Here is a 26,667-nt window from a genome sequence, read left to right as displayed (position 1 = left end):
CCCGGCGGCGGCACCTCCCGGGGCCGCGCTGCGGCGGAGCCCCCCCGCTCCGCCCTGCCCTGCCCTGCCCGCCGCCACCGGCTGCCTGGGCGCGGCGGGGCGAGGGCTCCGCGAGCGGTGCTGCTGCGGGAGGACAGCGCGGCGCTGGGGTCCGTGCGGGGGGAGTGTGGGACCGGGGGCTGCGAGGGGTCTGTGTGCACGAAAAGGCCGGTGTGTATATGGGGTGCCTGAAGGAGTGTGGGTGGGGGTGCAGGGTGGGTGCAGAGTGCCTTTGGTGGAGGGAGCAGCGTGGGTTTGGGTTGGGGCACCCCGGGGAGAGGGATGGCTGTGGGACTCAGGGTCCCTGTCTCAGATGCCGTGGGCGGGACGTGGGCCAGGGACAGACGGTCTGTGGGGCAGAGAGCAGGTGGTGGCCCCATGTCACCCAGGGCAAGCACAGAGAGGGGCCTTAGACTCGTCCTTGGCACAACCTGGTCCCTCTATCCACCTCTCCAGCCACCCCACAACCTAGAGTTTGGGCGGCTAGCACGGGCCTTCACACCCCATGGGGAATCAGGGCTTAGCATCCACCGCGGGATCTGGTGATCCTTTTTCTGCAGCCTCCCCAATGCAGCCTGCTCACCTACTGTGCCACTGCTGCAGCCTTGCTGCCCGGCCACTGATCCTGCTCGGCTCACTCCTGTCTTCCTACCTGGGAGCTGCTGGGTTGGCTGTGTGCTGGGGTACTGCTTAGGACACAGGGCTGTCCCCTCCCTGGGCCATGGCCTGCTGTGAACACACACTCATGCATGCAGGAACCAGTATGGGTGAGATCTGACAGCAGCCTGGGGCAGGGAGCACACTCATTCACCCACGGTCTGAGCAGGGGGCTGCCACAGTACCCTTCCCTTGCCACCATCCTCCCCTCACCACTTGCTTTGCATCTCCAGCACTGAGCTGTGCTCACGGCATGACACAGCCCATGCTAGGGGTTCCCTATCCTGGGGGGTGTGTGAGCCTACAGACCCTGACACTGGGGGAATGGCTGCTCCTCAGGCCCCCAGCTCTCCAGCAGGGATGCCTGGCACCCGCTGGCTGCAGCCCCCCTGTATCACCCACTGCCCCCAGGTGCACAGCCTGCAGGAGCTGCGGCGCAGCGCGTCCCTGGCCACCAAGGTGTTCGTGCAGCGGGATTACAGTGATGGGACCACGTGCCAGTTCCAGACAAAGTTTCCCCCTGAACTGGAGAGCCGGGTAGGAAGACTGACAGATTGACAGGGTGGTGCCCTATGGCAGTGCCTTATAGGGGCTCAGAGGGTAGAGGGGTCTAAAGGCGTTGGGCCTCCATGGGATGTAGTATGGCCCTGGGCCAGCCAATGCTGCTGGGTGCATGCAATCACAGTCACCTTGCCTGCTGTGCAAAGACTTGGATGCTACTGGGGACTGGGAGGCTCTGGTGAAGCCTGCAGGCTCAGCAGATCTTGGCATGGGTGGGATGTGGGCAGGTGCCAGTGAGCTGAGGCATCAGCTGGGCAGGGAGGAGAGAGTTAAATGCTCCCCAGATCCCCTCAGGAATGGGGACAGGGCGGTGCAGGGAGTCAGCCTCTGGCCAGACTCCTCTTCACTCTGGTTTCTGTCCTAGATTGAGCGGCAACTCTTTGAGGAAACTGTGAAAACCCTAAACGGCTTCTACGCTGAGGCAGAGAAGATTGGGGGCAGCTCATACCTGGAGGGGTGCCTGGCCTGTGCCACTGCCTATTTCATCTTCCTTTGCATGGAGACACATTATGAGAAGGTGCTGAGGTGCAGGGGAGGGCTCGGGGATGGGCATGTCTGGCAGTAGGCACAGGGATGGCTCAGGGATGGCACAGGGAGCAGGGGGCTGAAGGTCAGAGCAGGCAGCACTGTTGGCAGGCCCTGAGTGTCCCTCCGTGTGCTGGCAGGTACTGAAGAAGATCTCCAAGTATATCCAGGACCAGAACGAGAAGATCTATGCGCCACGGGGGCTGCTGCTCACTGATCCTCTGGAACGTGGCATGAGGGTCGTATCCTGCAGACAGCAGGGTGCTGGGGGAATGGCAAGGGGCGGAGGGACATTGGGAGTGGTTGCCAGGCAATTGGGCTAGCACATTTCACTGATGATCCTTAGCGGGGCCCAGATTGAAATCTCCATCTACGAGGACCGGTGCAGCAGTGGCAGCTCCAGCAGCGGCAGCTCCAGCAGCAGCAGCGGTGGGGGTGGTGGGGCGGGGGGCCGGTGACTGGCAGGGAGTCCCTGCAGGGACTCGTACTGCCGGGACAGTGGCCTCTCCGAGCTCCGCAGGCTGCACTACCAGAGCACCCGCTTCTGAGCCCAGGGAGAGCGGGAGGGGGAGGCTGTGGCTACCCGGTGGGGCTGCCCACCCCCATCTACTCTATGCCCCCCACAGTGAGTCTGGCCCTGATCGAATCCACTGTGGGCAGGGGCTAGTGCTGGGGTATCCCAGGTGCTTCCCACTGAGCCAAACTGTTGCCAAGGGGTTCCCGCAGCCCTCTGTGTTCTTGGTGCTGCTGTCCCTGCCCCAAGCGAAGGGGGCTTGCCCTGCTGTGGGCAGCCACAGGTGGCAGCACCCTGTTGCCATGGATCGGGGAGTCAGGGGACTGGAAAAGCCCCCAGCAGCACTAAGGGGGGGATGCACACTTAGCCCCATGCCCACAGGCACTGAGCTCTTGCTTCACCCTCTCCTTGGGGCACCCTGCTCTTGGTGCTGCGGCATGGGCTCAGCTGCTGCGTGTCCACTGCCCAGGGTGTCTGCAGAGCCCTGGTGCCGCTTCTTTTGCATGATGGTGCCATACATTCTCCCCAGCCCTGCCCCAAATGCTGCCCGTTGCTGCTCCCCAGCCTTGGCCACATGCTCTCACCCATCTGGCAGTGCATCCTCGCCGGCAGCATCCTTCAGCACTACCATGACACTGGGCACTTGCTTCTGCTCCCTCCCTGATCTGGTGCCAACCCCAGCTGGACCCAGAAAGCTCCCCAGCCCAGTGTCCAGGGCAGGGAGGTGCAGTGCTGGGCAGGCTCCTGCCCCTGTGCCATGTGCCCCGGGCTCATGCATGGCCCAGTATAGTTGAGGCTGAGCTGTGGCATGGCTGAGGCAGGCTCCCTGCCCAGTCCTGGTAGAGCCTGCCCATACCTGGCTGCAGCTCCCTGCCTGCACTGCCCCATGACCTGCTCCAATGCAAGGACAGTGCCTGGTGGAGCAGCTCCACCAGGACCCTTCCTCTCACACTGCTGAGCCCTCCCCTGCCCATGTGTCCTGCATGCATCTGCCACCAGCACCCTAACTCTCAGCCTGGCCTGTGGTGGGGACCCCAACGGGCACCTGGGCTTGGCTGCAAGGTGTGGAGGTTCATGGCCCAGGGTCAGATAGGGGGAAATACAAGGGTCCCTGTGACATCCAGCACCTCGAGGAGAAGAACTCCTGTCCAGGTGCAGGGCTGAACCGAGCCAGCATTTCTCTCCTGGGGTCCTGGAGGGAGGACTCCGCCCTGTAGGATTCCCTTTGGCTCGGTCATGACGTGTGTGAGGGGTGGCCCTGGCCTCAACATTCCTGCTGGAGCCCCCCTGCATGGAGACCTTCCTCAATAAACCCCACGCTTCTTCTCCCACTGCCTGCCCTGCATCTTCTTGTGCTGGTGGGGGGGGAGAAGCAGGACAACATTGTGGGGGCAGAGTCAGGCTGGGTATCCCTTATCACACTGGTGTGTACAGATCCCCACGAGGATGGTGAGTGTGGGGGAAGTGAGGGTGGGGGATGGGGCAGATGGGGCAGCCTATGGGAGGACAGGGACAGACCTGTGTAGTAAAGTGGCCCCAGTGACAGGGACACATGAGGAAGCCAGTGCAGGAAAGGGTTTATTCAGTTGGCACCGAGTGCAACTGGAACAGGGCTGGGGGTGAGCAGGGGACACCTGGCTGTGCCAGGGCAGGCTAGTTGCGCTGGCAGCGCCCACCGGCGCCCAGGGAGAAGCCGCGGTGACAGTGGCAGTGGAAGGAGCCATGGCTGTTGTGGCAGATATGGTCACAGGGGCCAGGCTGTGCCTGGCACTCATCTATGTCTGGTAAAGAAGTAGAGAGGGTCAGAGCAGTGCCAAGGGTACTTGGCACGGGGAAGGAGGGAGGGTGCATGAGGGAGGGTAGGCTGAGTTAACCCGGGACATGAAGGCAGGTGGTCCTGCCACTGCTTGTCCCAAGGCTGCTGGGTGGCAGATGCCTTCTTACTCCACAAACTCCTGCACAGCCACAGTCTGTCCATCCCACCCTCCAGGTCTAGGGCTGTGAGCACAAATGGGCACCCCAGGAAACAGCATTTCTGCTCCCAGGGCAGCATGGCTGCACCAGGCTGGGTGCCACGGGTGGGCAGCCAGTTGCTGCCTGCAGGTACTCACCCAGGCACTGGCTGGCAGCAGGATCAAGGGGGCGGAAGCCTGGGTGGCAGCGGCAGGTGTGTGCCCCAGGGGTGTTGGTGCAGAGCTGGCTGCAGTTGTGCAAGCCCTGAGCACACTCGTCGATGTCTGGTAGTGGGGAAGAGAGCAGCATGGGGTTACAGCACACCAGCAGAAGGCAGCACAGCCCTTTTGCCGGGGTGCAGGCAGGGTTGCTTGCTGCACCCCAGCCCCTCCAGTGCTGTGTCCCCAATGCAGAGCTGCCCAGGGTCACTGTCACCCTCCAGCCAGCTCCCAGCCCTGAGGCAGGGAGAGCTGGGGCATAGCGGGGATGCTCCCCACCTTGAGCTCCCTCCCCATGCAGCCCCAGGGCAGGGTGGGCAGAAACATGGGCACAGCCCTGCCCTGCACAGCTCAGCAGGCCAGTTTAATAGATGGGATATAGTTTATTGGGGAGTTCTGTGGGAGAAGGGCTGGAAGACTAAGCAGGGTCCGACTCCAAACAGTAGGGTCAATACATTAAAAAACAGAGCAGGAGGGTCCTGCCCCTGCAGGACTGGGGAGACCCTCCTCTGCCAGGGCTGGGGAGATGGTCCCCACTGCCGAGGAGGGGGCAGGCAAAGCACACACGTCGCAGGCCAAACCAGCAGGCACATGGTACAGTATTGAGGCGACGAGCAAGTGACCACCTGGGAGGTGCCAGCGTGGCAGGAGCAGCACTGGGGCAGTGGGGTGCTGGGGAAGGGGTTCTGCTGCATTGCCTCAGGGCTGCTTTCCCAGCGACGGTGCATGGGACAGCCAGGTCCGTGCCTGTCCCACTGCAGGTCACCCCGATAGGTCACAGCCAGCGCTTCGAGGGCAGTTGGACATGGAGAAAAAGAGAGAAAGAGAGACAGGCAGAAGCCAGCTGGTCCTTCCACCAAGGCTGCTCTGGCATGTTACAGGCAGGGATTAAAGTGCATAGAGGCAAAGGCAGAGTCCGAGAACTAGAGGGAGGAGGGCACTGTGGGGGAGCCTGGGCCAGCTCCCAGCAGAGGGGTATCCCCCAAAAAAGGCCACTTGAGCTGTACAGAGAAGGAGCAAGAGAGAAAAACAAAGAGAAAGAGAAGGGGAGTCAGTGGTGACTCAGTGCGAGGTGCAGGATGAACAGACAGAGTGAGGGTGGAGGTGGCTGGACAGCCACCCAACAAGTTGCAGAATGTGGCCAGGCCTTTATCTGGGGTGCAGTACCATCCCAAGATGGTGCTTTGGGGCTGCTGCCAGCTGGCATGGGTCAGGGTGTCCCAGCCATCACTCACCCACACAAGCTGTGCCATCCTCGTTGGGCTCAAAGCCCCGGCTGCAGCGCTTGTTACTGCGACAGCGGTACCCGCCATAGGTGTTGATGCAGATGGGCTTGTCCCGGGGACAGACAAAGGGGAACTCAGTGCACTCATTTGTGTCTGCAAGAGAGTCCTCAGCATCAGATGGCTGGGCAAAGAGCTTGGGACTGCCAGCCACGGCCCCTCCAGTTCCCCCTGTACATGTTGGATGATCACCCCAGTAGTAGCCATGCATAAGCCATGCCTACCGCCCAGGAGGTTCACAGCATGGCCACAGCCACCCTGCTGCATCCCTGCCACCCCTTCATTGCTCGTAGCTCCAGTACAACGCCTGCCACATGCCAGCCATGCCTCCCGCCACAGCACAGCGCTCTCGCTACTTCCTGTGACACCACAGTCCCCCTCTGGAGCCGTGCTGCTGCCCTGTTCCCAGGCCACGTGCCAAGCAGATAGCTGTACCCGGCACTGAGCCATGTGGCAGGTAGCCACAGAATGATGTCCCTGTGTCCCCCCTGGGGCCATGTTGCAGCATCCCGGGTGCAGGCGCACCTGTGCCCCCAGCAGCCACTCACCTACACAGCGTCCATTCTCGTGCTGGGAGAATCCCTGCCCGCACTGCATTTGGGGAGAAGCAGAGACCGCCAGGATGGGGAGGAATCAGCCCTGGACAGCCACAGAGCCAGCAGAGTCCAACCCCTCATTCCTGTCCCCAAAGTCTCCCGCCTTGCACCCACACCCGGCCCTCACCTCCAGCGGGGCAGGCATGAGTGGCTCCTCTACATCCAGGGGGTAGGGGACCTCCAGGACAGAGTTGGTTTCACTGCTGGCCACAGCTCGTGACACCACACGGCCATCTGGCCAAGTCACCTCCAGGCTGCTGGCTTCGTCATGCCCTGCAGGCGGGCAGCCCATCAAAGGGGGGATCTCCAGGGTGGGCAGGGGCTGAAAGGAGGCCAGTGGGGTGGTAGGGATGGGAGGGGCAAATGCTCCTTGCTCCCCGAGCCTGGCCCCAGGTGCTCATGCTGACAGCCCGTGTACACAGATGTAGTCCAAGGGGTGTAGATGAGGACAATGGGATGATCTGCCAAGGGCCAGAAATACACCCCTGTGGGCTTGGCTACTGGCCATGCTGAGCCGGAGGAGGGCTAAAACACAGGGAAAGCCCTAGTGTCTGAGCAAAGTAGCAGGCAAAGGGTGGGGAAGGGGGTAGCTGCCCCTTGCAGCAGAGCTGCAGTAGCTGGGCACCCTGCTCAGTCTCCCACAGAGCCTACCATACCCAGGGTGACAGGCACAGATGATTATTGTGCTGCAGGACAACAGAGCAGCAGACATGGACCCTGCCCCGGGAAGTGCCAGGGAAGGCTGGGGGTGAAGGCAGCCCCTTGACCCTCTGTCTCACCCAGTCCAAAGTGTGCCACGGGCTCCATCTCGCAGAGATACCCCGAACCGCCATCGATGATGCGCAGGTGGGCCCCGCTGCGCCGCGTGAACAGCACCACTTTGGCCCCCCGCGCAAAGGCCCCGAAGCGGGTGCGGGGAATGACTCGCAACCAGTTGTTGCTTCTGCCCTGCAAGGGAGGAGGGAACAAGGAGACTGAGCTGGGAGCAACAAAAGGGATGGGGACAACACAAGGACCCCCTCCTCGACTCACCTGAGTGCCCTTGAAGATGGAGATCGGCTGTGCCATGGACTCACCATGGGATAGGATGAGGTCCAGCATCCCATCGCCATCAAAATCTGTCACTGCACCTCCTGCAAGGACAGGATCATGTCATGCCTAGGGCCAGGCCCCACATCTCCCACCGCTACACCCTGCTGCTGGTGCGGCCTTCCACAGGCAACAGCAGCATTCCTGGCCATGCAGGAGCAATAGGGAAGTGTAGGAGTAAGTGTCTCTGTGTGGGTGACATCCTACAGTCAGGTGTGTCAGCATCCTGGGCAGTGGAGGGGACAGGTAATGCCTGGAGGGTTGTGGGATGCAGGAAACTGCCTCACCCTCTCTCAAATACAGAGGGTGACTTCGAACAGTGGGCACCCAGGAAGGAGCCCCCCAAGAGCAAATCCCAGAGGAACTGGAGATGGCACTGTTAGTTGGGTATGGGTGGAAGGAGAAAGCATAGGGCCATTCCTGGGTGATGGGAGCTCCAGCCTGCTGGTGGGGAGCAGGCAGATGACTCAGCCAGCCATGCAGCATCCCCAGTCATAGAAGGTGCCAGGCAGAGCTGTGGCACATGGACCTCCACCAGCAGAGCCAGGGGGACCCACCCGTGCCCCGTCCATCAGGCTCCAGTGCATCCCCTGGATTCAGCTCTTCCACGATGGGGTCTGAGTGTTCCCTGCGGATGAGCCTGCCAAACACACACAGGGTATTAACGCCAGTCTCTGCTGTACTCAGAACCCTCCCGGGCAGTGTCTGACCCTCCCGCAGAATCATGGTAGAGGTGACAGCCCTGGTGGCTATGCAGTGGGGATGGCGATGCAACTGTGCCCTGTTGGCATGTCCCCACTCAATGCAGGCACAACAGGAATTTCACGAGAGCTTGTGATTCTGAACTGCAGAGTAGCAGCACCAACTCCAAACACTCCAGGAGCTGGTGATGTCTCCAAAGGACTCCTTGACAAGCCACTGCCCTCCACCCACCCACAAGTGCAAGCATGGGTAGACAACCATCTCCCACCACCCCACACACCAGGCAAGGAGGTGCTACACAGCAGTAATGAGGAATTGACCCTCACAATTAACAGGAGTCAAGAACAAGCTTCCACACAGCAGCTAATCAGCGATGCTGGGGACCCCAGGGGCTGCTGTAGGCACGATTGTAGTGGTTGGTAATGACACTGGGAAGGGCTCAGTCACGGCATCTTTTATTAGCTGAGCCTGAGCCAGGGCACTGCTGGAGAAGAGCTCTGTGAGCCTGGCTGTGGTGAGAGGGCTGCTTGTCTCCCAGAGCAGGGTGCAGGCTCCCCAGATCCCCCAGTACCCAGCGGGCTCCTACCGGAAGAGGCGGTTGGCAGAGGAGCCACGGTAAGCGATGTTGTTGAAGAAAACCTCCAGCTCCTGGTCATTGTCAAAGTCAGCTGCAATGACAGTGCGGACGGGGGATGGCATGGAGAACTTGGGGGTGGCGATGTCCTGCACAAGGGATGGGTATGGTGTGACAATGGGCACAGGAAGCAGGACACTGGGTCCTGCTTTGGTTCTTCGGGTCCCCTCCTCTCTGGGAATTGGGGCTCAAAGGCAACTTGGGATGAAGCCAGCTCCCCTGGCTGAGGTGGCTCAATGGCAAAGCCATCGGTGGGTGTATCCCAGCCCCAGCCCTCACCCGGAATCGGATGCGCCCAGGGGCTCCACTCTGTAGGTAGAGGCGGTGCGGCCCGTTCCAGTTGCCATAGACGATGTCCACTCGGCCGTCACGGTTGAAGTCAGCCAGCGCCACACCGCGCCCGTGCTGGTAGGGGTCATCCAGCCCTGGGGAACCGCAAGGGGACAGGGGGAGACGGGAACCCCTCCTTGCCTCCTTCACCCCAGGTTGCCTCCCGGAACGTGCCCCATGGTACCCAGACGGGTCCCCCATGTGCAGGGCTGCACCCCTGTGCTGATGGATGCCCCAATGCACCTCACCCCCTGCCCGGTGGTCAGTGGGGCTCTGGGTCCTCAAGGCTGTCCCTCCACCCTGCACTCATCCTGTGCACACGGAGACAGGTAGAACCAGCCTGCTCCTAGGTCCCCAAAGTCTGGGTGCTCCTCCAGGGTCCCTCTACTCACCCACAGCAGCCGCCACGTCCCTGTACGTCCCATCCCCCCAGTTGTGGAAGAGGAAATTGGGGCTGTTTTCATTACCACAGAATATGTCAGAGGCACTGTCACTCAGGATGGGGCCCACAGCCACTCCACGGCCCCCTAGAGACAGAAGCCCGGGAGTGAGGGGACAGCTGCCCCAGAGGCGTTTGTGCTCCCCGTGTTCCCTCAGTGTTTCCCACCCAGTGCTCCGAGCCCCACCCCCCCTTCCCACTGCCGGTGTCTCTCTTTGCCCACCTCCAATCCCTTTCATCAGGAGCTAATTGAGCCTGGAAGCCGGTTGTTTTACTCCCAACCCTAATCACTGCCATTGCCATGGTGACAACACTCCTAATTAGTGACAATTTATCACTGGGGAATGCAGCGGTCCCCGTGGCGATGGGGCAGCATGAGGCACAGGCTGGCATACTCCCCGCTGCCCCGCTCCTGTGCCTACAGCCCCAAGTCCCACTAAGTTCCCTGTGGATGCTGCGAGGTCTGGAGGGATCAGCCCAAGTGATGGCGGGCACGGGGGTCCTGCCAGGTGTGCATCCCGTGGTCCCGGTCCCTTCCCCGGCCCCGGGGCTGCCACTAGATGGGGCAATCAGGCAGCCCAATACGCCGCTGCACAGCCCCGCCACAGCGGGGTCCCACCATGCCCAGCAGTGTCCCGTCCCCTCCACGGGGCCACAGTTGCCGGGTACCTGTGTACTTGCTGACGCCAGCCTGGGCAGCCACGTCCACCAGCACCACGACACCACGGGCGGGGTCACTGGCAGCCACATCCATCTCAATCAGGGCATGGGGGCCCACATTGCCGCTGGCATAGTTGGCGATGTAAATGGAGTACCTTCCGGAGCCCTGCAGCCAGTAGCACCACCTCAGTACCCAGCCACCCAAACCCCATCTCCACGGAGACCACAGGATCCCTGCCGTGGATGCCCTCATTGCTCTGTGGGAGCAGGCACTGCTACTGTGTGCTCTGCAAGAGCTCTGCAAAGCCCATGGCAAAACATCCCTGGAGTGGGTATGTGCACTTTTTCCTTCAGAAGCTCTCCGGTCCACAGGCTCACAGTGCTGGCATGGGGCACGCTATCCCCCCAGCATCTCTGGTGTGCCAGGTCCTCCCAGTCTCCACCACCCTCCTTGTCCCGTGCAGCAGCTGCACCCTGATTTAGTGATAATCATTTGGAAACAAACCATTGGAGGAGGAGGAAGAAGAAAGAGCAGGTGACAGGAGCATAAATCACCTCGACAGGCAAGTTTATCAGCTGGTGGCAACCACGTGGATAGGCATCCGTGGTCCCCACGGCTGAGGGAGTTGCCAGCCCTGCCAGTCACAGGCTGCTGAGGGGCACCTCTGGCCCCATTGGCAGGGGTGGGATGGGGCTAGCAAGGAAAGTGGTCCTCCAGGACTCCACTGGAGGGGACTGGGGGTGGGAAGGGAGCAGAGATGCCCCTGCCCACAGAGCCCTGCCTGCTCACCGTCCGGTCCACGCAGGCAACGGAACGCCCAGCAAAGCGGCTAGCCACGTCCTGGTTCACCTCATCGCTCAGGATGTCCTCCCAGCGCCCATTGCGGAGCTTGAAGAGCTTGTCTGTGTAGGTGGCCATGCCTGGAGGGGGGTACGGGTCAGTGGCCTGCAGCATCCCACCTCCTTCTGGGGAGGGTGCCCTGCAGTAGGGGAGGTTGTGGAGGAGGTACACTTTTCCAAAAGCATCCCAAACCTCTGCTGTCTCCACAGTCCCCTACAGTGCCCAGGGCTGGGTTGCTGCTGCAAGAGCCCCCATGACCCTTAAGGGCCACCTGGAGACACACAGAAGAATCAACTTATTAAGGTAAAATGTGTCCCAATGGGGTGCAGCCCTGTAGATCATCTCCAGGAAGGTAAAAGAGAAAAAAAAAGAATCGATTCAGTGCCAGGCACAGGCAGCGAGCTGCACTGCTTGTGACAGCGGAAATGGCAGCGCCTGATTTAGGGACAGGTGTGCTGGCAGCCACCGCCAGCCTGGGTAATTAGGAGCATCAGGAAGGCAGATCTGCTGCCTGGAGGTCAGGGACACAGGGTAGAGCTGGGCTGAAGCACCAAGCCAGGGAGCTCTGGGGATTCCCAGTGCCAGATTGGGGCACTTAGGTCTTTTCCCCATGACAGTCATGCCAGAAACTGGGACAGCACCAGCAGGGCAGGATTAGACCTGATTTGGTTCAGCAGGCACAGGAGAGCCACGAGACAGAGGGGTACAACTGCTGCAGGGCACAGTGGGGATTCGCAGTGCAGGGTCTCTGTGCCAGGGCAGCCCTGGGGGTGGTGGGGAAGCTTCTGTCCTGCTTGGGGTGCTGCCGGGAGGGCGATGGGCAGCTGGAAGTGCTGACTCGGTGGCTGGCTGGGCTCAGTGTCCCACCCGTGCTGCCATCAATCAATGGAGCCACTCAACTGAGAAATTAACTCCAGCGCGCACACATCCCTCATGCACCGAAGGTCACGGGCGGCCGTGCTGGGGGCTCGGGGCACAACTGCCAGTGGGACTCACCAGAGAAGGCATTGTTGGTGTTGAGGAAGTAGATCTCCTCACGGCCATCGCCATCGATGTCACAGGCTGTCACACCGATGGCATGGCCCTGACGGTCCCGCAGAGCATAGTATGGGGAGCCCCGCTCATCCTCCGCCACGTTCACCAGCCGCCCCTGGGCCTTGTCATACTTGAGCACCAGGTTGGGGCCATTGTACCTGTGAGTATGAGCAGGGGGGATGGCTTCCTGAGGCTTGGGGACAGGATGAAAGCCCCTGATCCATCCTAAAGGGGACACTGGGTGTGAAGCTGGATTTTCCCTGTTATGGGCACTGCAGAGACCTGCATGGTCTATGGAGGCCAAGGGCTGTGTCAGGCATCCCATGTCCACCTGGCCTGCATACCACAGGGCAACACCAGGGCAGTGGTGAGGGCCAGGCAGTGAGCAGGGCAGGATGAAGTGCAGGTCCCTGCTTGCAGCCCTTTCCCAGGGCAGGGAAATGGGCACACAAGGCAAATCCTCTCAGCAAGGTGCGTACCACTGGCTCCCCGCCCGTTCCTGCCCGACGCACCAGTAAACAAGTTATACAACGGGCACCACAACTGCTTACAAAACCCCCAGCTGGCTTCTTGACTCAGCATGGCTCAGAGTAGTGGCCCAGACCTCTCTGGAGTCCTCAGTCCTCAGTCCCATGGTTTCCTGTCTCAGGGTGATGCTCAGAGCAGCAGCAGGGCTACACTCTGCTTGCCACCGCTGTGCCTCTATCCCACTGGATGGGAGCCGTGGGGGTAAGGGACACTCTCCAGGTGGGCACACCTGTGTGTGCAAGCCTTGTTTGGGGATGACAGTGGTGGTGTCTACACAAACACCCTTCAGCGGCAGCTCACAGCCATGCCAGGACACACACACAGAGCCTGCACCATGGTCCCTGCGGTCTGTGACCCACTGGCAGCAGCTGTTCTGTGTCCAGCCCTACTTGGGCACTGGCAGCACAGCACACGGCTCCCTGCCTCCCCAGCTCCTGCCAGCCCTTCCCAGCTATCACTCCAATAAAGGGCTATAAAAAACCTCCAGCCAATTAACTGAATCTCCAGAGAGCGCTGAGTCCTGTCAGCGGAGCTGAGACAGCTTGGGGACACGCTGGCTCTGCACTGCAGGGTGGACCCCAGCTCCTGGGCAGCTGCCACTGCCCCAGAGCGGGGACTGATGGGGGCACTCACGTGGTCCTACACAGGCACTCAGCTGGCACCAACACCCTAGGTGGGTGCGCATGCACACACACACACACACACGCAGACCCCCACCCCACCCTGCTTTGTGCACAACCACCCAGTCAGCCACAAGCCCACAGAAGAGGGAGGACTTCTTGGCCCTACAGGGCCACCAAGTCCTGCTGGCATTGAGGCACTAGTGCACCACTCACCCTGCCACCACAATCTCGAAGTCACCGTCAGCATCCAGGTCAGTGACAGCCACACCATAGTTGAGCTGTGTGGGGTTGCTGTCGTAGTCAGGTGGGAGGAGGCGGTCGGTGACGGCTGTGAACATGGGCTCGCTGCGCTGGAAGCCCTCACTGAACCAGGCCAGGGACAGTAGGCACAGTGCCAGCATCTTGGACACCTGGGAGAGACCTGCAGCTCATCAGCTCCAGGAGGAGACCCTGCTCCACAATGCACGATGCCCAAGCAGCCCCATTGCCCTTGCACAGGAGACACTCTCTTTCCACCCCTTGCCATATCACACCAACCTGTGCCACATCACCCGCTCCTTGACCCCTTGGCACTGCAACAGCTCTGGCATCCCTGTGCACAGAACCCCCTTGGTGCTTACCTTCAGGGCTTCCCTGGGACAAGACCAGTGAGCTGGCGCTGAGCAGGAGTACAGCCTTGGGAGGGACTGGGGAGGCTGGGGCTGAGCAGGAGTACAACCCATGGGAGGGACTGGGGAAGCAGAAGGAGGGCTGTGGGGTGCTGACAAAGCTGGGCTCAGGCCCAGCTTGCTCTGCCCCAAGGGGCCACTGGCATCCAAATTCCTGGCAAGTCACAATACCAATCACTGCTCCCTTGGCAGGACCAGAGGAAGCAGGCATTCACCAAGCTGAGGAACTTGTTCTCTGTCTAGTTGGTCTTCCAGAGCTGGGGAAGGCCATGGGGAGAACATGAGGATACTCTGCCAGGTGACTTCCATGTTCATCAGTTTCCCCAGCCAGCTGGCACTGTTCCTCCCAGTACCTCTGCAGGGTGAGCTCCTTCCAGCCTGGCCAGGGAAGGTTTTTGCACAGGGATGTGGCCCTGAGAAGGAGATGCTGGGAAGAATGGGAGACTGAGAGGAGAGGCTCAATTAACCTGGACTGCGGAGGACAGTGTCTGCCAGCACTGCTGGCAAGGCTGCGGAGATTTTGGAGCTGGCTCTACCTGGCTGTAGCACAGGTGATCAGGAGGGCCACCCCTCACCCCAGGCCAGGCAATCCCATCCAGAGGGGAAGAGCCCAGCAACAAGCTGTGTATCCCCAGGTTATGGGCATGAACCCACATGTCAGTGCTCCAGCTGGAATAAACCCCAGAAAAACCAGCCTGTCCCACTCTCACAAACTGGAGGGATGGCTGGGGCACCTGGCAATCAAGGTGGGAGACACTGCTTCATGTGACTATGACATTCCTCTGGGCAGGACTGCTCTCCCCAGCCAGGAACAGACCCTCCCCAAAACTGGCATGGGTACAGAGATGAATGACCCCTCTGCCAGCTGATCCTCATGCCACAGCAAGTAAAGGAAGCTGTGGCAGCTGCACTGTACCACACATGCCCACCTTGGGGAGGGGAAGGTACCCCAGATTTAGATCCTGGCAGACCCACCAGGTTGTGGAGAACAGCTTGCTGCTGCCTCCTCTGGGGATGAGAATGGTCCCAAAGCTCTTTGGGGGCCCAGGACTCCCCTGACTCAACCAAATAGCTTTCAGGCCCACCTGTCTGGGCACAAAGAGGCTGTCCTCTAGCTGCAGAGGAAACTTCAACCCCACTGCCCAGCACACCCAGAGCCCTGCATCCCATTGCACCAGTCCTGCTCCCTTTTCCTCTCCAACTCCATCAGTACCCCAGGCAGAGCTGTAAAGGTGGATGTGTGTGTATCCCTAGATTTACCCTGTGCTGCTCCTATTTGCTTCCTGGCATGACCCACACCCTCCCATAGATCCAGGCACAACAAGCTGCCCTCTGTGCTCTTTACCACTCAGCCTGACTTGGGGCACTGTGCCCATCACTCTGCCATACTGCCCAGAGCAGCTCTCCAGGGGCAGGAGCCTGGGTCTTTCCCTGGTGCAGATGCTCCATTCAGGACATATGTGATGGGGACAGGGAGGAAGAGAAGCCTTCGCCACAGTCCCACTCTGGGCTCACCAATGTAAGCATGGCTGGGAGTAGTGGCCCAGACCTCTCCGGAGGTGGGAGAGCCACCCGCATTGCGGACGTGCGGGTGCAGGGCTGCCACACGAGCCCCTGGCCCTGCAGGGCAGCGCCACCTCACAGCCACAGCCAGGCAATGTGTGGCTGTCCTCAGGCCATTGGCAGGCCTCTCCCTGTCTTTCCCCCTCCCAGCTCCCACTCCCCACAGTTTGGCCTGTTCCCCAGATACTCAGTCACCTCATCCAGCTGCAGCTGAAATCCCTCCAAGCTGGATGGAGCTTTTCCAGGAGGAAATAATGCTCCTGATTGGAGACAAAAGACTTTTCCCAGTGGATCCAGTGACTGGTGCCATGGGGAAGGGATGTACGGCCCAGAGCCAGGCCATTTTGGGAAGAGGGAGGGAGGCTCAGGCTCTGCATGGAGAAAGGCCTCATGGTTCTCAGCGTGCTGTTGATAGCAGCAAGGCCCTGGCATGAAGCTCCACCTGATGTTTGAACCTAGTGGGTTTTGTTTGCACACAGGGCAGACCTCAGTCTATCTTGTCCTAGCAGAGCCATGTCCTGGCTTGTGTTGTGGCATCTGGTGGCAAGGTCACCTCAGGAGTTGTGGTCATCCCAGGGTGCTTGCTCAGTGTGGCTAAACCTGGTAACACAAAGCCAAGGTGCCAGGCAGGAGTAGAGGCAGTGGGTGGATGCCATGGGCACCCACGCAGGGTGCAGTCCAGCAGCACAGGGGCAGGGTGCTGGCTCCAGGGCCAGGATGCAGTGCATAAGGCTCATCTGCTCCCACGCATTGCTGTGGATGACAGTGCCCTGCAGGGAGGGTGGAATGGGACTGGAATGGGAGCCAAGAAGCAGGTAGGTGGTTGTGCTCCAGACTCTTCACCATGACTGGGGAGATGGTGTTCCTGGGGCTCCTCATTGTACCCACATGCACATCTCTAGCCCCTGATCCACATCATAGGGAGAGTGGGAGCTGGCTCACCATGCAGCCACCCCATCCTGCATGCCACCGTGACATTGCTGCCCTCCACACTATGCACCCCAGTGATGTCATGCTCCACTACTGCAGCACCATCCCACCCCAGTCCGCAGTCACCTCCAGCACCTCTACGACATTTCTTGACATCATGCAGCAAGGGCCTCATTGCACCCCAAAGGCCCCCCAAAGCAGTGACAGCATGGCGACATCACAGCACCTCATGCCATCATGCTACATGTGCCCCAGTAATATCATATTCCCATTCCTGCTATTACCAGGCTGTCAGAGCTGTACCTGTCAGGGCAGAGGATGGGTAGATGTCCCACAGACCCAGCAGCCCCTCTCCCACAATTGGGCTGCCCAGGAGTGCCAGCAGTACCCCCTCCACAGCACCTCAGCCCCAAGCAGCCCAGACCCTGCAGTGCCTCTGCTCCAGCCAAAGCCTGTGAGCCCAGGTCCTGCTGCTACGTCTGCTCGCTGCTGGAGCCTGTTCCTCCTATGCAGGACTCCTCAGTGCCGGACCTGGCAGGCTGGGGCTCAGCCAGCAGCAGTTAATGCAGTGTGGAGATGAGCAGTCACCTTAGCCTCTGAGCTGGGCCCAAAGGGACACCAGGTCCTTGGGGTCTCAGACTCACCAGCACGCAGCCAGCCCTTTCCCATGCAGGCAAGTATATGGCTGGACCCCTCTGCTCACTGGCTCCAGTTCGTCCCCAGGCTCAGTCACGACCAAGCACAAGCGCCACTATAAAGAGGCGCTGTCCACCACCCTGCTGCTCCTACCAGCGCTCTCCAGTCCCAGCACACACTCCCCCATCACTGCTCCAGCCTCCTGAGCACGGTCCTCCCCAGCCCAGCATCCTTCCATCCCGCTCCCTGCTGCCTCGCTCTTCCGCATCACATCCACGTCTCGGGGACAGGCTGCTTGCCTGTGATCCTGCTCCGCCCTCCACCAACTTCTCCCCGGGCCGGTGACCGTGCTGGAGTTGAGAGCCGCCCCCCGCCGCCCCTCCCCGCCCCAGAGTCCCCAGGAAACTTCATGGAGCAGCAAAACCACACCGCTACTCACGGGCCAGGGGGGCCGCCCGGCGCCCCCGCGGCGGCGGGAGCGCATCCCGCACCGCCGCCTTGCCTCCCGCCGCTGCTCCCGCCTCCAGCTGCGCCGCTCCCGGCTCCCGACGGGGCCGATCCGACCGCGCGGCGCTTTATGAAGGGGCGGGCGGCGGCGGCGGCGATCGGGGCGGGGGGCGCCGCTGCCAATGGGGAGCGCGGGGTGGGGCCGCCCGCCGCCAGGTCCGGCCCCGCGGTGATGCTTGGGGGGGGCATCGGGGACCATTGCCGACGGCACCTGGTCCGCCACCGGTGCAGGGCTCCAGGAGGAGAGGGGCGTCGCGTCCCGGGACGCCGGAGTCGCTTCGGGGGAGCTGGCTGGCCGCGGGGAGGGGGCATGTCCCGGCTGGCTGCAGTCACCCCGTGGGTGCTGGGTGGGGCGCGACTGGGCACTGCTCCCCAACTCCTGCAAGCGCAGCTGGGACGATCGGGCAAGCAGAGCCAGTGACCTGCCCCGGCCTGGGTGCGGTGGGGGTTGGGCACAGGAGAGGGAAAAGGAATGAAGCTGGGCACCCCTGTAGTGCAAGTCTATGTCCTTGGTAGGATAAGAGAGAATGGTTTTAAACTAAGAGAGGGGAGATTTAGACTAGATGTTAGAAGGAAATTGTTCACCGTGACGGCGGTGAGACACAGAAACAGGTTGCTCGGAGAAGTTTTGGATGCCCCATCCCTGGAATGGGGCCCTGGGTGACCCGATCTAGTGGGCAGAAACCCTACGCATGGCAGGGGTTGGAACTAAATGATTTTTAAGCTCAATTCCAACCTAAACCATTCTATGGTTCTATGAATCTAACACCCAGTCACACCCCAAGGGGGTCAGCACCCTCCTTGTGCCATCAGCCTGCAGGTCACTCACCTCCTTCTGCAGGGACCCTAGGAGTGGCTGTGCCCTGGCAGCCAGTCTGAACTGCAAGAAAGGCCCCATCTTAGGTCATGCAAGGCACTTGCCTAAAATCTTGCAGCCAGTGGATAGGATTGCACTTCCACAAGCTTGCCTTCCCTGACATGTTCTTCTCCTAAGGGGCTGAGCACAGAGGTCTCTGTGTGTCTCTGGAAGCAGATAGTGGCTGTGGTGGGGACTGGGGTAGCACTGACAGGGCACAAGGCTACCAGGTCACACCAGTGGAACATGTTTGCAGGTGCTCCAGGACAGAGTCTGGGGCTGCAGCCGCTATGAGAGATAGCAGGAGACAGCAGAAGAGACATACTGGGAGTCAGCAGGAGCTGCAGAAGCCCGTGCCATTTGGGCTGCTTCGAGTGGCACTTGCTCTGCTAAAGCCCTTATTTCTCATTGAACACGTCTGGCTACAGCTTCTGCCTGTTGCTCCTGGTTCTTCTTTCCCTGCTGGATTCAAGAGCTCTCCTGTCACAGTGATTGTCTCCCACAAAGGTCCTTCCATGTGGCTCTTTATTTAATTTCTGATGACCCCCTTTTGCAGGGTGCCTCGCTGAGCACTGGGCTTGCTGCGTGACTGCCTGCTGCAGGATCCTCACAGCCAGCATGATGGTGTCCAGGCACAGGGAACCTGCTGTGGGGCACTGCCATGGAGCAGGAACCACCCCTGCCCTCTGCATTTGCCATGGTGAGCCAGGATGCCAAGCAAACCCACCAAGTGGGGATGCCAGTGGGACTATCACACATGTGAAATGCTGTGCTGGTGTGCCCCTGTGCACCCCAGAACTGCAGATGCACTTTGCCTGCCAGAGGTCCACAGCCCCAGTGCCTGGCTGAAGCCTTGCACGTGCATGCGTGCTCAGGGCGAGCACCCCTGCTGCCGAGTTGTTAGCTTGTCCCAGGTTTAGTAACCCCTGGGTAATTATGAGCACATACCGCAAGCTGGCTCCCAATGCCCTCCCTGGGGCTGGCAGGTAGAGCATACACACGCCGGCAGGAAGCCAGCTCGAGCATGCCAAGACTGCGAATGGCACTGGGCACAGCTGGCTCCCTGGGGCTCTAAACTCAGCATGCCAGCACAGCGGGGGCTCGGCTCTGGCCGTGAGTGCATGCACACCCACGAGCAGACACAGGCAAGGCTGCTGGCATGCCAGCACAATGTGCACATGCACCTGCACACCCGTGTGTGCACATTGGTGTGCTCACACGATGGGCACAGCTGGGCACACAGCGTGGTGTGTGTCACCAGGGATGTGCTCGCACCATGGCACCCCCTGAGTACACACACATGGTGTGCAAACACGGCATGTGTGCTGGGAGGGCCTTACATGCTGCAGCCCTCAGCCCATGCTACTGGCACCCAGCAGGGTGATTTTTCACTTGTGGAGCTGCAAGGTGCCCCCCAGTACCTGCTGTTGGAGCTCCTCAGTGTCCTTCACGGGGATGCTGCCACCCTGCTGGGCTAGCATGTCTCTCTAGGGGAGAAGAGCAGCCAGCAGGCACCTTGGCATGGCCATAAGACACAGGCCTGCAACAGTCCATGGGCCCTGTGCTGGCCCAGATGTCTCCATTCCACCCCTTTGGTCATACTCACACAGGGGACATGGTGGGGCAAGCACCCAGAGGTGGGACATGGGTCTCTGCAGGGAGCTGCAGAAGGGAGCACAAAGCATCAGTGAAACGAGCTGGGATGTATGAGGGGACGTACACAGGGACATTTGCAGAGTGGTGAGGTAGGGCACAGGCATTGGGGCATAGGGAGCCTGGCTGTGAGGTGTGTGGGGGGATGCGCAGGGAACGGTGGCGGCAATGATGGGGACAATGCACAGGAAATTAGAGCGAGCAGCAGCCAGACACACTGCTGGGGGAAGGGAGCTGCTGCGCTCCACTGAGGGCTGCACGCAGGCGGGGAGAGGCTCTTCTGCTGAGGGGGGGCCAGCATGAGCACCAGCCTCATCCTTGCACACCTAGGACCTGCCTTGTCCTCTCCCCAGGACAAAGATATCTCAGTTTTCCCAGGCCCTTGTTCCTGGGGCCCCATCCATGCTGACCCAGCTCCCAGGGAATGGGGACCCTCTTGAAGCTGGCAGCCCTGATACCCTCAGTCCCTCTGCATGGTGTCTTATCTGCCACTCCAGGATCTCCCCCGGGAGAAGGGAGCAGGATGCTGGGGAGAAGTTTGCCCCTTGCTTGCACTGCAATAGGCAGAGGGGTGGCACAGGGCTGTTAGCTGCTAGTGCTATGGCCAAGCAGGGTAAGCCTGTGTGGTGGCAGTGCCAGGTGACCCCCTTTGCTCTTGCAGGGACAGTACTGCTCTGGGAGCACAACAAGAATCCATCCAGGACAGCTGGAGCACTCATGAGTCTGTCCCCTCCAGCAAATTCTAGACAGTGCAACACAAACAGGGTGCAGGTGAGCAGAGGTGCTGACTCAAGGCATTAACCTCCAGGATACTTCACTGGGACTGTCATTCCTCTTTCTAGAGCATCATGAAGGCCAAGACACCTGCACACAGCCTGGTGGGTGAGCAGCACATGCATACACTGTCAGCACACTCACATGCACCTACCTGCACACATGCAACAGCCTGTGTGCAGCCACCCCATCTGCACACCCTCTCTGTGCACACAGTGTGCTGCCTAAATGTGCACAAAGATCATGCACACACACACCTGCACTCACATGTGCATGCAGCAATGTGCATGCACCCCATCATATACCCCTGCTGCTTTTTGACACTAGGAGAGGGCACGTGCTGTCACCACAGCATGCTGCGGGATCCCTCAGCTGCCAAGCCTCCTGCCTGGCACTGCTTTCTTCTCTGCAGGGGATGTGCTGGGACATCCCTGCTCCGAGGGTCTAATTTCCACCCTAAATGTATTCATGGATAATTTATCCTCAGTTGTTCCTGTGCTAATGTTGTCTTTTAGCTGAAATAGCTCTCCTCCTCCCTGGCATTCACCCTGATGATGTATTTTTAGTGAGTGCTCCGTTTTCCCACAGACTGCGCTGTGCTGGGCACGAGCCTCTGTCCTCCCTTCACAGGTTTTCTGGGCTCTGCCTCTCTTGGCAGCTCTGTCACACCTCTGATCCTCTCCCAGGCTGGCTCCAGCACAGGCAGGTCCCCTGGGCCCGTGCAGGGATGCAAGGAAGTCCTCGGTCCTGCCAGAAATGTCTCTCCTGGTTCCTCCTAGCATTACTTTTGCCTTTCCCATGTCGACATGCCTGTTGTGCGGTGGCTTGCAGCGATGTACTCCCATGCTCAGCTGGCTGCTTGCTTGGTCCCTCTTCTCCCTGCTATCCCCTCCCTGTCATTGTCCCACAGTGTCTGACCTCCTGTCTTGTCTGTAGACCTCTGCCCTCTCAGGTCCTGCACCCCAGGCCAGCCCACTGAATACATCCCAGCCTGGGGGGCTCTTTGTGCCAGTGCTAGCAGTGACCTGGCAACTGTCACCCGTCCCAGCAGCTTCCTGTGAGCTGTTGCCTCCCAGCACACTTCTCTAGTCCCCTCCTTCTACCAGCATCCTCTCAGGTGCTCACTGGGCATGGGAAACCCTGGTAAGGCAATACCAACACAGAGGCCAGGTAACTCTGAAGTCTGTTTAATTTCCTCTTCCAGTCCTCTTCCTCACAGGTTTACTACACCCTTGCCAGCAGCAGGGTCTGCAGGCTGGGCCCCAGACGGTGCTCACCCGGGGGGGGCCAGGGGTGCCTAGCCCCTGCCCTGAGACCCCCAGCCCTGTGGCTCTCTCACAGCCCAGCCCCTGCCTTTGCATACCTGCCCTGGGCCCCACATGGTCCCCAGCCTCTCCTGTCACCGTGTGCAGTGCCCCCGGGTCCTCACTTGGACTCTTCCTGTCGCCGGGACATCATTAGAAATGTTAATTATTTATTATCACTAAAAGCCCTTTTTGCTGCATTGCTGTTCTCTGCCCATCTCTCTGCCCCGTGCTGCCTGTAACCAGATCCGTCTGTGCTTGCCTCCTGCCTCACAGTCCCTGTCCCTGCTTTCTCTCCTACCTGCTGGGACACAGGGGATGGGAAGGAGTCCACTCCCTCATCTCCCTGCAGGACGTGGTCCTGTGGACTAGACTTGTCCTTCTGGGATCCCAGAGCTATGACTGGTATGGAGATGCACCTGTACCAGTGCTTAGCCTGGGGACTGCCCTGTCCCATGCCAGGAGAGGGGAGAGAAGGACAAAGGAAGGACATGTCTGGTGCTGCAGTGGAGCTAAGGACCATCAGCTCTTCTTGGCCAAGGACAATGGGGTCCCTTCTCAACACCGGAATGGAGCTCCCTGGCAAGGAGGTCTCAGCAGGGTGGAGGCATCAGGCTGTGCTATAGCTCTTGCAGGCAGCATCCCTGGCTGGGGAAGAACAAACAGGCTACAAGGGAACCTGGGGTGCTGCTGGCAGCGAGTAGGAGCTGGCAGGACCCATGGAGCTGGTGCACACTTGGGGCAGCCAGCTGCTTCAGAGAAGCCATGCAGCTGCAAGGAGGCAGGGGGAAGCCCAGCCTGCCCAGCTCAGTGTCCTCTGCCAGGGCTCCTGAAAGATTTATCGGCTCCGAGTGGATCCCATTGATGAATCAATTAAAATCTATCAAAAGCAGCAGCGATCTTTCCCATGGGGCAGGGCTGGCACTGGATGCAGCAGCACTGCCACAGCCAGCGCTGGGAGAGACTGGGAGCTGCTTCCAGTCGCAATGTCCCCAGGCACTGTCTGACAGGCAGAAATCGCCTCCTGACAGCATCTGTGCCTCCCAGAGCTGGCCACGATGCCATGGTACCTTCAAGGTACTGTGACTGAATGGGCCACGACGGAGCAGGCTGTGAGAGTGCTAATGGGGGCCACCTCGAGTTGGGATAAAACCTGGACCCTGTTTGTTCCTCCAATCTCCCAAAAAAACCAGGCTACCCGGGTTAGGAAGCTCCCCAGCCCCGGGACTGTCACGGGCCATCCCATGCTGCTGCACGGTCCTGCTCAGGGTGCTGGAAAGGAAGGCAATCGCGGGAAGGAGACAACAGCGGTAGCTCAGTGAGAGGCGCTGGGGGCTGGCTCCCGCGGGAGCGCGGGGAGGAGCACCCAGGCCGCTTCTGGAGCGATATTGATTCCTGCAGCACAAGCACTGCCTTCTGTGCCTATTCATTGTCTATGTGCAGGAAAACAGGGAGCAAGAGAACCCGACTCCCTCCTTCACAGCCAGCCCACACTCCTAGGGGCCCTACCGCTTCCCTGCCCGCGAGCCGCCGGCAGCACCGGTGTCTGCCCGCACCACCGCCTGCTTCCCTGCGTTGTACAGCGCTGTCACGAGCTGCCGAGTCCCCAGGTGTTTGGTGCAATAATGCAAAGCAGATCTAATCCACCCCAGCCCCGAGCTCCGCAGTCCCCTCCCCATGGGCTGAGTGTGTTCCCTGGCCAGGCATGGGAGAGTGATCAAGGACTGTGGGTGCTCTGGGTGTGCCCAGCACACTGGAGCTGACAGATTTCCCCGTTGTTCCTGTATGCCCCTTGCAGCTCCCCAGAGATTTTCTCTGCCAAAAACACTCTGTAAGAATTTGTTCTGCAGCAATAAATCAGAGGGATGCTTACACAAGCACGGACCAGTGCTGGGCTCTCTGGAACTGGGGTGCAGCGAGGTACTTGAGGCAAGGCTCAGCCCCAGAATGTGGTTCATTCATTTCCTGGCTACTTGCAACTTGGTGGTGTCCTGGGTCCCAGTGGCTTCCCAGGTTGTCTGGGTCCTTTGGGGCCAGAGAAGAGCAACCAGGGACTCCTCTATATATACATGTGGTCCAAGAGGGTCCCAAGGGCTGGCTGGGGTCTAATGTGGTTGCAACAGCCTCAGTACCCCAGGACAAGGTAGTTCCCTGTCCCCAGACCATGCTTGGCTGTCTCTGTTCCTCCTGCTGAAATCCTGGCGAGAAGCTGGGTAGGGGCAGACAAAACCCCTGACCTCTCTGGCACCTCCATGTGTGTGTTGAGACAGCAAGTTCTCAGTTCCCTGAGAACAATGGGAGTCACAGGGGCTGACAGGCTCTCTGGTGGCTGAGGGGAGGCTCCAAGGCTCAGAGAGAAAAGCCTGCTCAGGAAGGGCTGAGGTTGCCCCATACTGTCTTTCCTTCCCCTCCTAAGGGCCAGGACTCAGGCCAGCACAGGGATGCTGTGTGAGCACGAGCTGGATGCACAGCTCATTTGAGATCAGTCCCAGACCTGGGGCCACTAACAGCTCCTTTCTCTCCTGTGCTGCTCCTTTCAGCCTGTCTCTCCCCATGGCCCCAGCTGATGCAGTTGCAGATGAACAGACAAGGAAAGCCAGGCAGCAACTCCCGGCTTGCTCTGCTGTCCCCCGGGAGCCACAGACATGGCAGCTTTAGATCAAGGCTCTTCAGAAGGAAGAATAACCCCAGCTATCAGCAGAGAGCAGCTGGCTGGCTCCCGACATACGCTCCCACTGGGTAGATACATGGGCAGTGGGTTTTTGGACAGAGGTGCTGGGACCATCGATGCAGAGCCATGGGATGCTGGGCAGGGTGCCTAGGGCATGGCTGGGCTGGGGGCAGACCAGACAGCAACAATTAACTGCCTGTCCCAGCACTGGGAGCAGTGGGAACCCAGTGCCACCTGCTTTGTGCAGATCATCAGTCAGCCCTTAGGACATGGGATCTCCATGCCTGGGAAGACTCCCAGGACACCTAAGACCACTCTAGCCCAGGAAAAGTTGGGCCATGGTCAAGCAAAGCCCTACAGTCTCTGGGGTTGCTGGCCTCAGGGACTGGTTCAGGTGGGGTGCCTTTACATCCCTGCCTTGCCCTCACCCATCTGCCCTTTTCCAGGGAGCAAGGCGGTGTTAGCGGTGCAATGGGTCCCTGTCCCTGTGGGTGGCAGTCTGGAGGGTACCACCATGTCCCTCGAGGGAAATAGGAGCACAGACACAGTGGCTGAGGATGGACGAGATATAAGAAGATGTCTGTAGTGGAGGAAACCAAGGGGGTCCTTTTGCATCCCACACCTCGCGGTGCTTGGACTGCATTCCTGCTGCCATGGAAACTGCTGTGGAGCATCATCCTGCTGCACCAGTGAGGATGACCAGGCCACCACTGTCCACACATACTGGGGTTGACCATGCCTAGGTCACTCTAGGCCTGTGATGGAATAGGGGCATCCCTGGGTGGGAGACCCACGGCATGGGAGGGATGGAGAAACTAGGGAAGTGCTGGCAGGGGGTGCCTGGTGCCATTCCAGACAAATCCAGTTCCCACGCGGCCAGGGGCTCCACGCTGCTTGGCCTCCCTCAAACATAAATCATTTTCTAATTTATAACATGAATAATTGATTTTGCCTCCATAGCTGGCGATAAATCTCCTGTGCGCACATGCATAAGAAAATAATAATAACGAAAGCGATCAGGATCTGCTGCCATCGATTACCTGTGAGAGGGAACACGGTCCCCTGTGTGCCACAGCAGGCTGGGACAGGGGCTGCTCCCCAGGGGATGCCTGGCATGATCCTTCCTTGTCCTGCACAAGGGCACATGTCTGAGGTGGGATGACTGTACCTATCTGAGTCTGAGCCCCTGTGGCTGTACTGGGACCCACACTGGGCAGTCAGGAACATCCCTGTACTTCAGGGCATCCCAGACCTCAAGCATCAGCAGTCCTAGCCTTGTAGCTGCACCTGAGGAGGGATAAGATGCTTGGCATAGCCCCATGCATGGATGCCCCATTCAGTGCCTCAGTGGCACCTTGCCAGGGTGGCCCGTGACCAGTCTCCTGTCCCTCGGCAGCTGCACAGCCCCTGGGGAGCTGCAGAAGCTGCGCTGGCTGCCGGCTGCCCTGGTCCCAGTGGTGTGCGCGCCATGGAACATTCCTCCTTGCCGGGGCATCTCCTCTCTGGTATCCACACCATGAAGCTGGCTGGGAAACAGCTGGTTGGGAATTGTATCGGAGAGCTTCGGCTCCCCAGGAAGCAGGTCCTGGGGTAGGGGGTGGGTAAAGACACCCCGTCCATCAGCCAAACAAACCAGGGCGGCTGCACCAGCTTGCCCAAAGCTTCCGTAGCCCGGTGTCCCCAAGTCTGCCGACCTGCCAGCCCCCGCCACAGGGAGCACCGCCGCTCCCGCCCAGCGTGCGACATTAAACGGCAGTCTCCGTGGGACCCACCCGTGTGCGGGGGCCGCTCTCCCTCCTGCAGCCCTGCGTCCACCACCCTCCCAGCCACAAGCCCCCTCCCTCCGGCTGCCGGCCGGTGCCGGGGGAGGACGGGCCG

At 60.2% G+C, this 26,667-nt stretch overlaps 2 protein-coding genes across 10 annotated transcripts in view; one reads left to right on the top strand and one right to left on the bottom strand.

Annotated features, from left to right (window-relative positions):
* GOLGA7B (golgin A7 family member B) overlaps window positions 1–3,632 on the top strand; it is an 8,629-nt gene extending 4,997 nt beyond the window's left edge. For all 3 annotated transcript variants that reach the window (XM_027648202.1, XM_027648203.1, XM_027648204.1), the window contains exons 2-5: window positions 1,108–1,233; window positions 1,622–1,774; window positions 1,923–2,024; window positions 2,139–3,632. In XM_027648202.1, the coding sequence (XP_027504003.1) occupies window positions 1,108–1,233; window positions 1,622–1,774; window positions 1,923–2,024; window positions 2,139–2,240 (483 nt within the window). In that variant the 3' untranslated portion in view covers window positions 2,241–3,632. The remainder of the gene's footprint in view (window positions 1–1,107; window positions 1,234–1,621; window positions 1,775–1,922; window positions 2,025–2,138) is intronic.
* Window positions 3,633–3,855: 223 nt separating this feature from the next.
* On the bottom strand, window positions 3,856–17,547 carry CRTAC1 (cartilage acidic protein 1). Of its 7 annotated transcripts, XM_027648194.1 has the most exons (17): window positions 17,464–17,547; window positions 13,441–13,637; window positions 12,038–12,234; window positions 10,991–11,121; window positions 10,210–10,366; window positions 9,494–9,628; window positions 9,051–9,196; window positions 8,724–8,860; window positions 7,993–8,075; window positions 7,379–7,479; window positions 7,126–7,294; window positions 6,474–6,619; window positions 6,299–6,341; window positions 5,703–5,846; window positions 4,408–4,533; window positions 4,171–4,251; window positions 3,856–4,077 (listed from the first exon to the last, which is right to left on the bottom strand). In XM_027648194.1, the coding sequence occupies exons 1-17, from the start codon at window positions 17,506–17,508 to the stop codon at window positions 3,950–3,952; spliced, it is 2,166 nt and encodes a 721-aa protein (XP_027503995.1). In that variant the 5' UTR covers window positions 17,509–17,547; the 3' UTR covers window positions 3,856–3,949. The 7 variants fall into 7 exon arrangements, 6 of the variants coding, with proteins under 6 accessions (XP_027503995.1, XP_027503996.1, XP_027504001.1 ...); XM_027648195.1 differs by lacking the exon at window positions 4,171–4,251; XM_027648200.1 differs by lacking the exons at window positions 4,171–4,251; window positions 6,299–6,341 and having other exon boundaries at window positions 3,989–4,077.
* Between the last annotated feature and the right edge of the window lie 9,120 nt (window positions 17,548–26,667).

This window comes from Corapipo altera, unplaced genomic scaffold (genome assembly GCF_003945725.1).
Source record: "Corapipo altera isolate COAL_440 unplaced genomic scaffold, ASM394572v1 56, whole genome shotgun sequence".
NCBI lineage: Eukaryota > Metazoa > Chordata > Aves > Passeriformes > Pipridae > Corapipo > Corapipo altera.
This window is presented reverse-complemented; position numbering and strand designations above follow the sequence as displayed.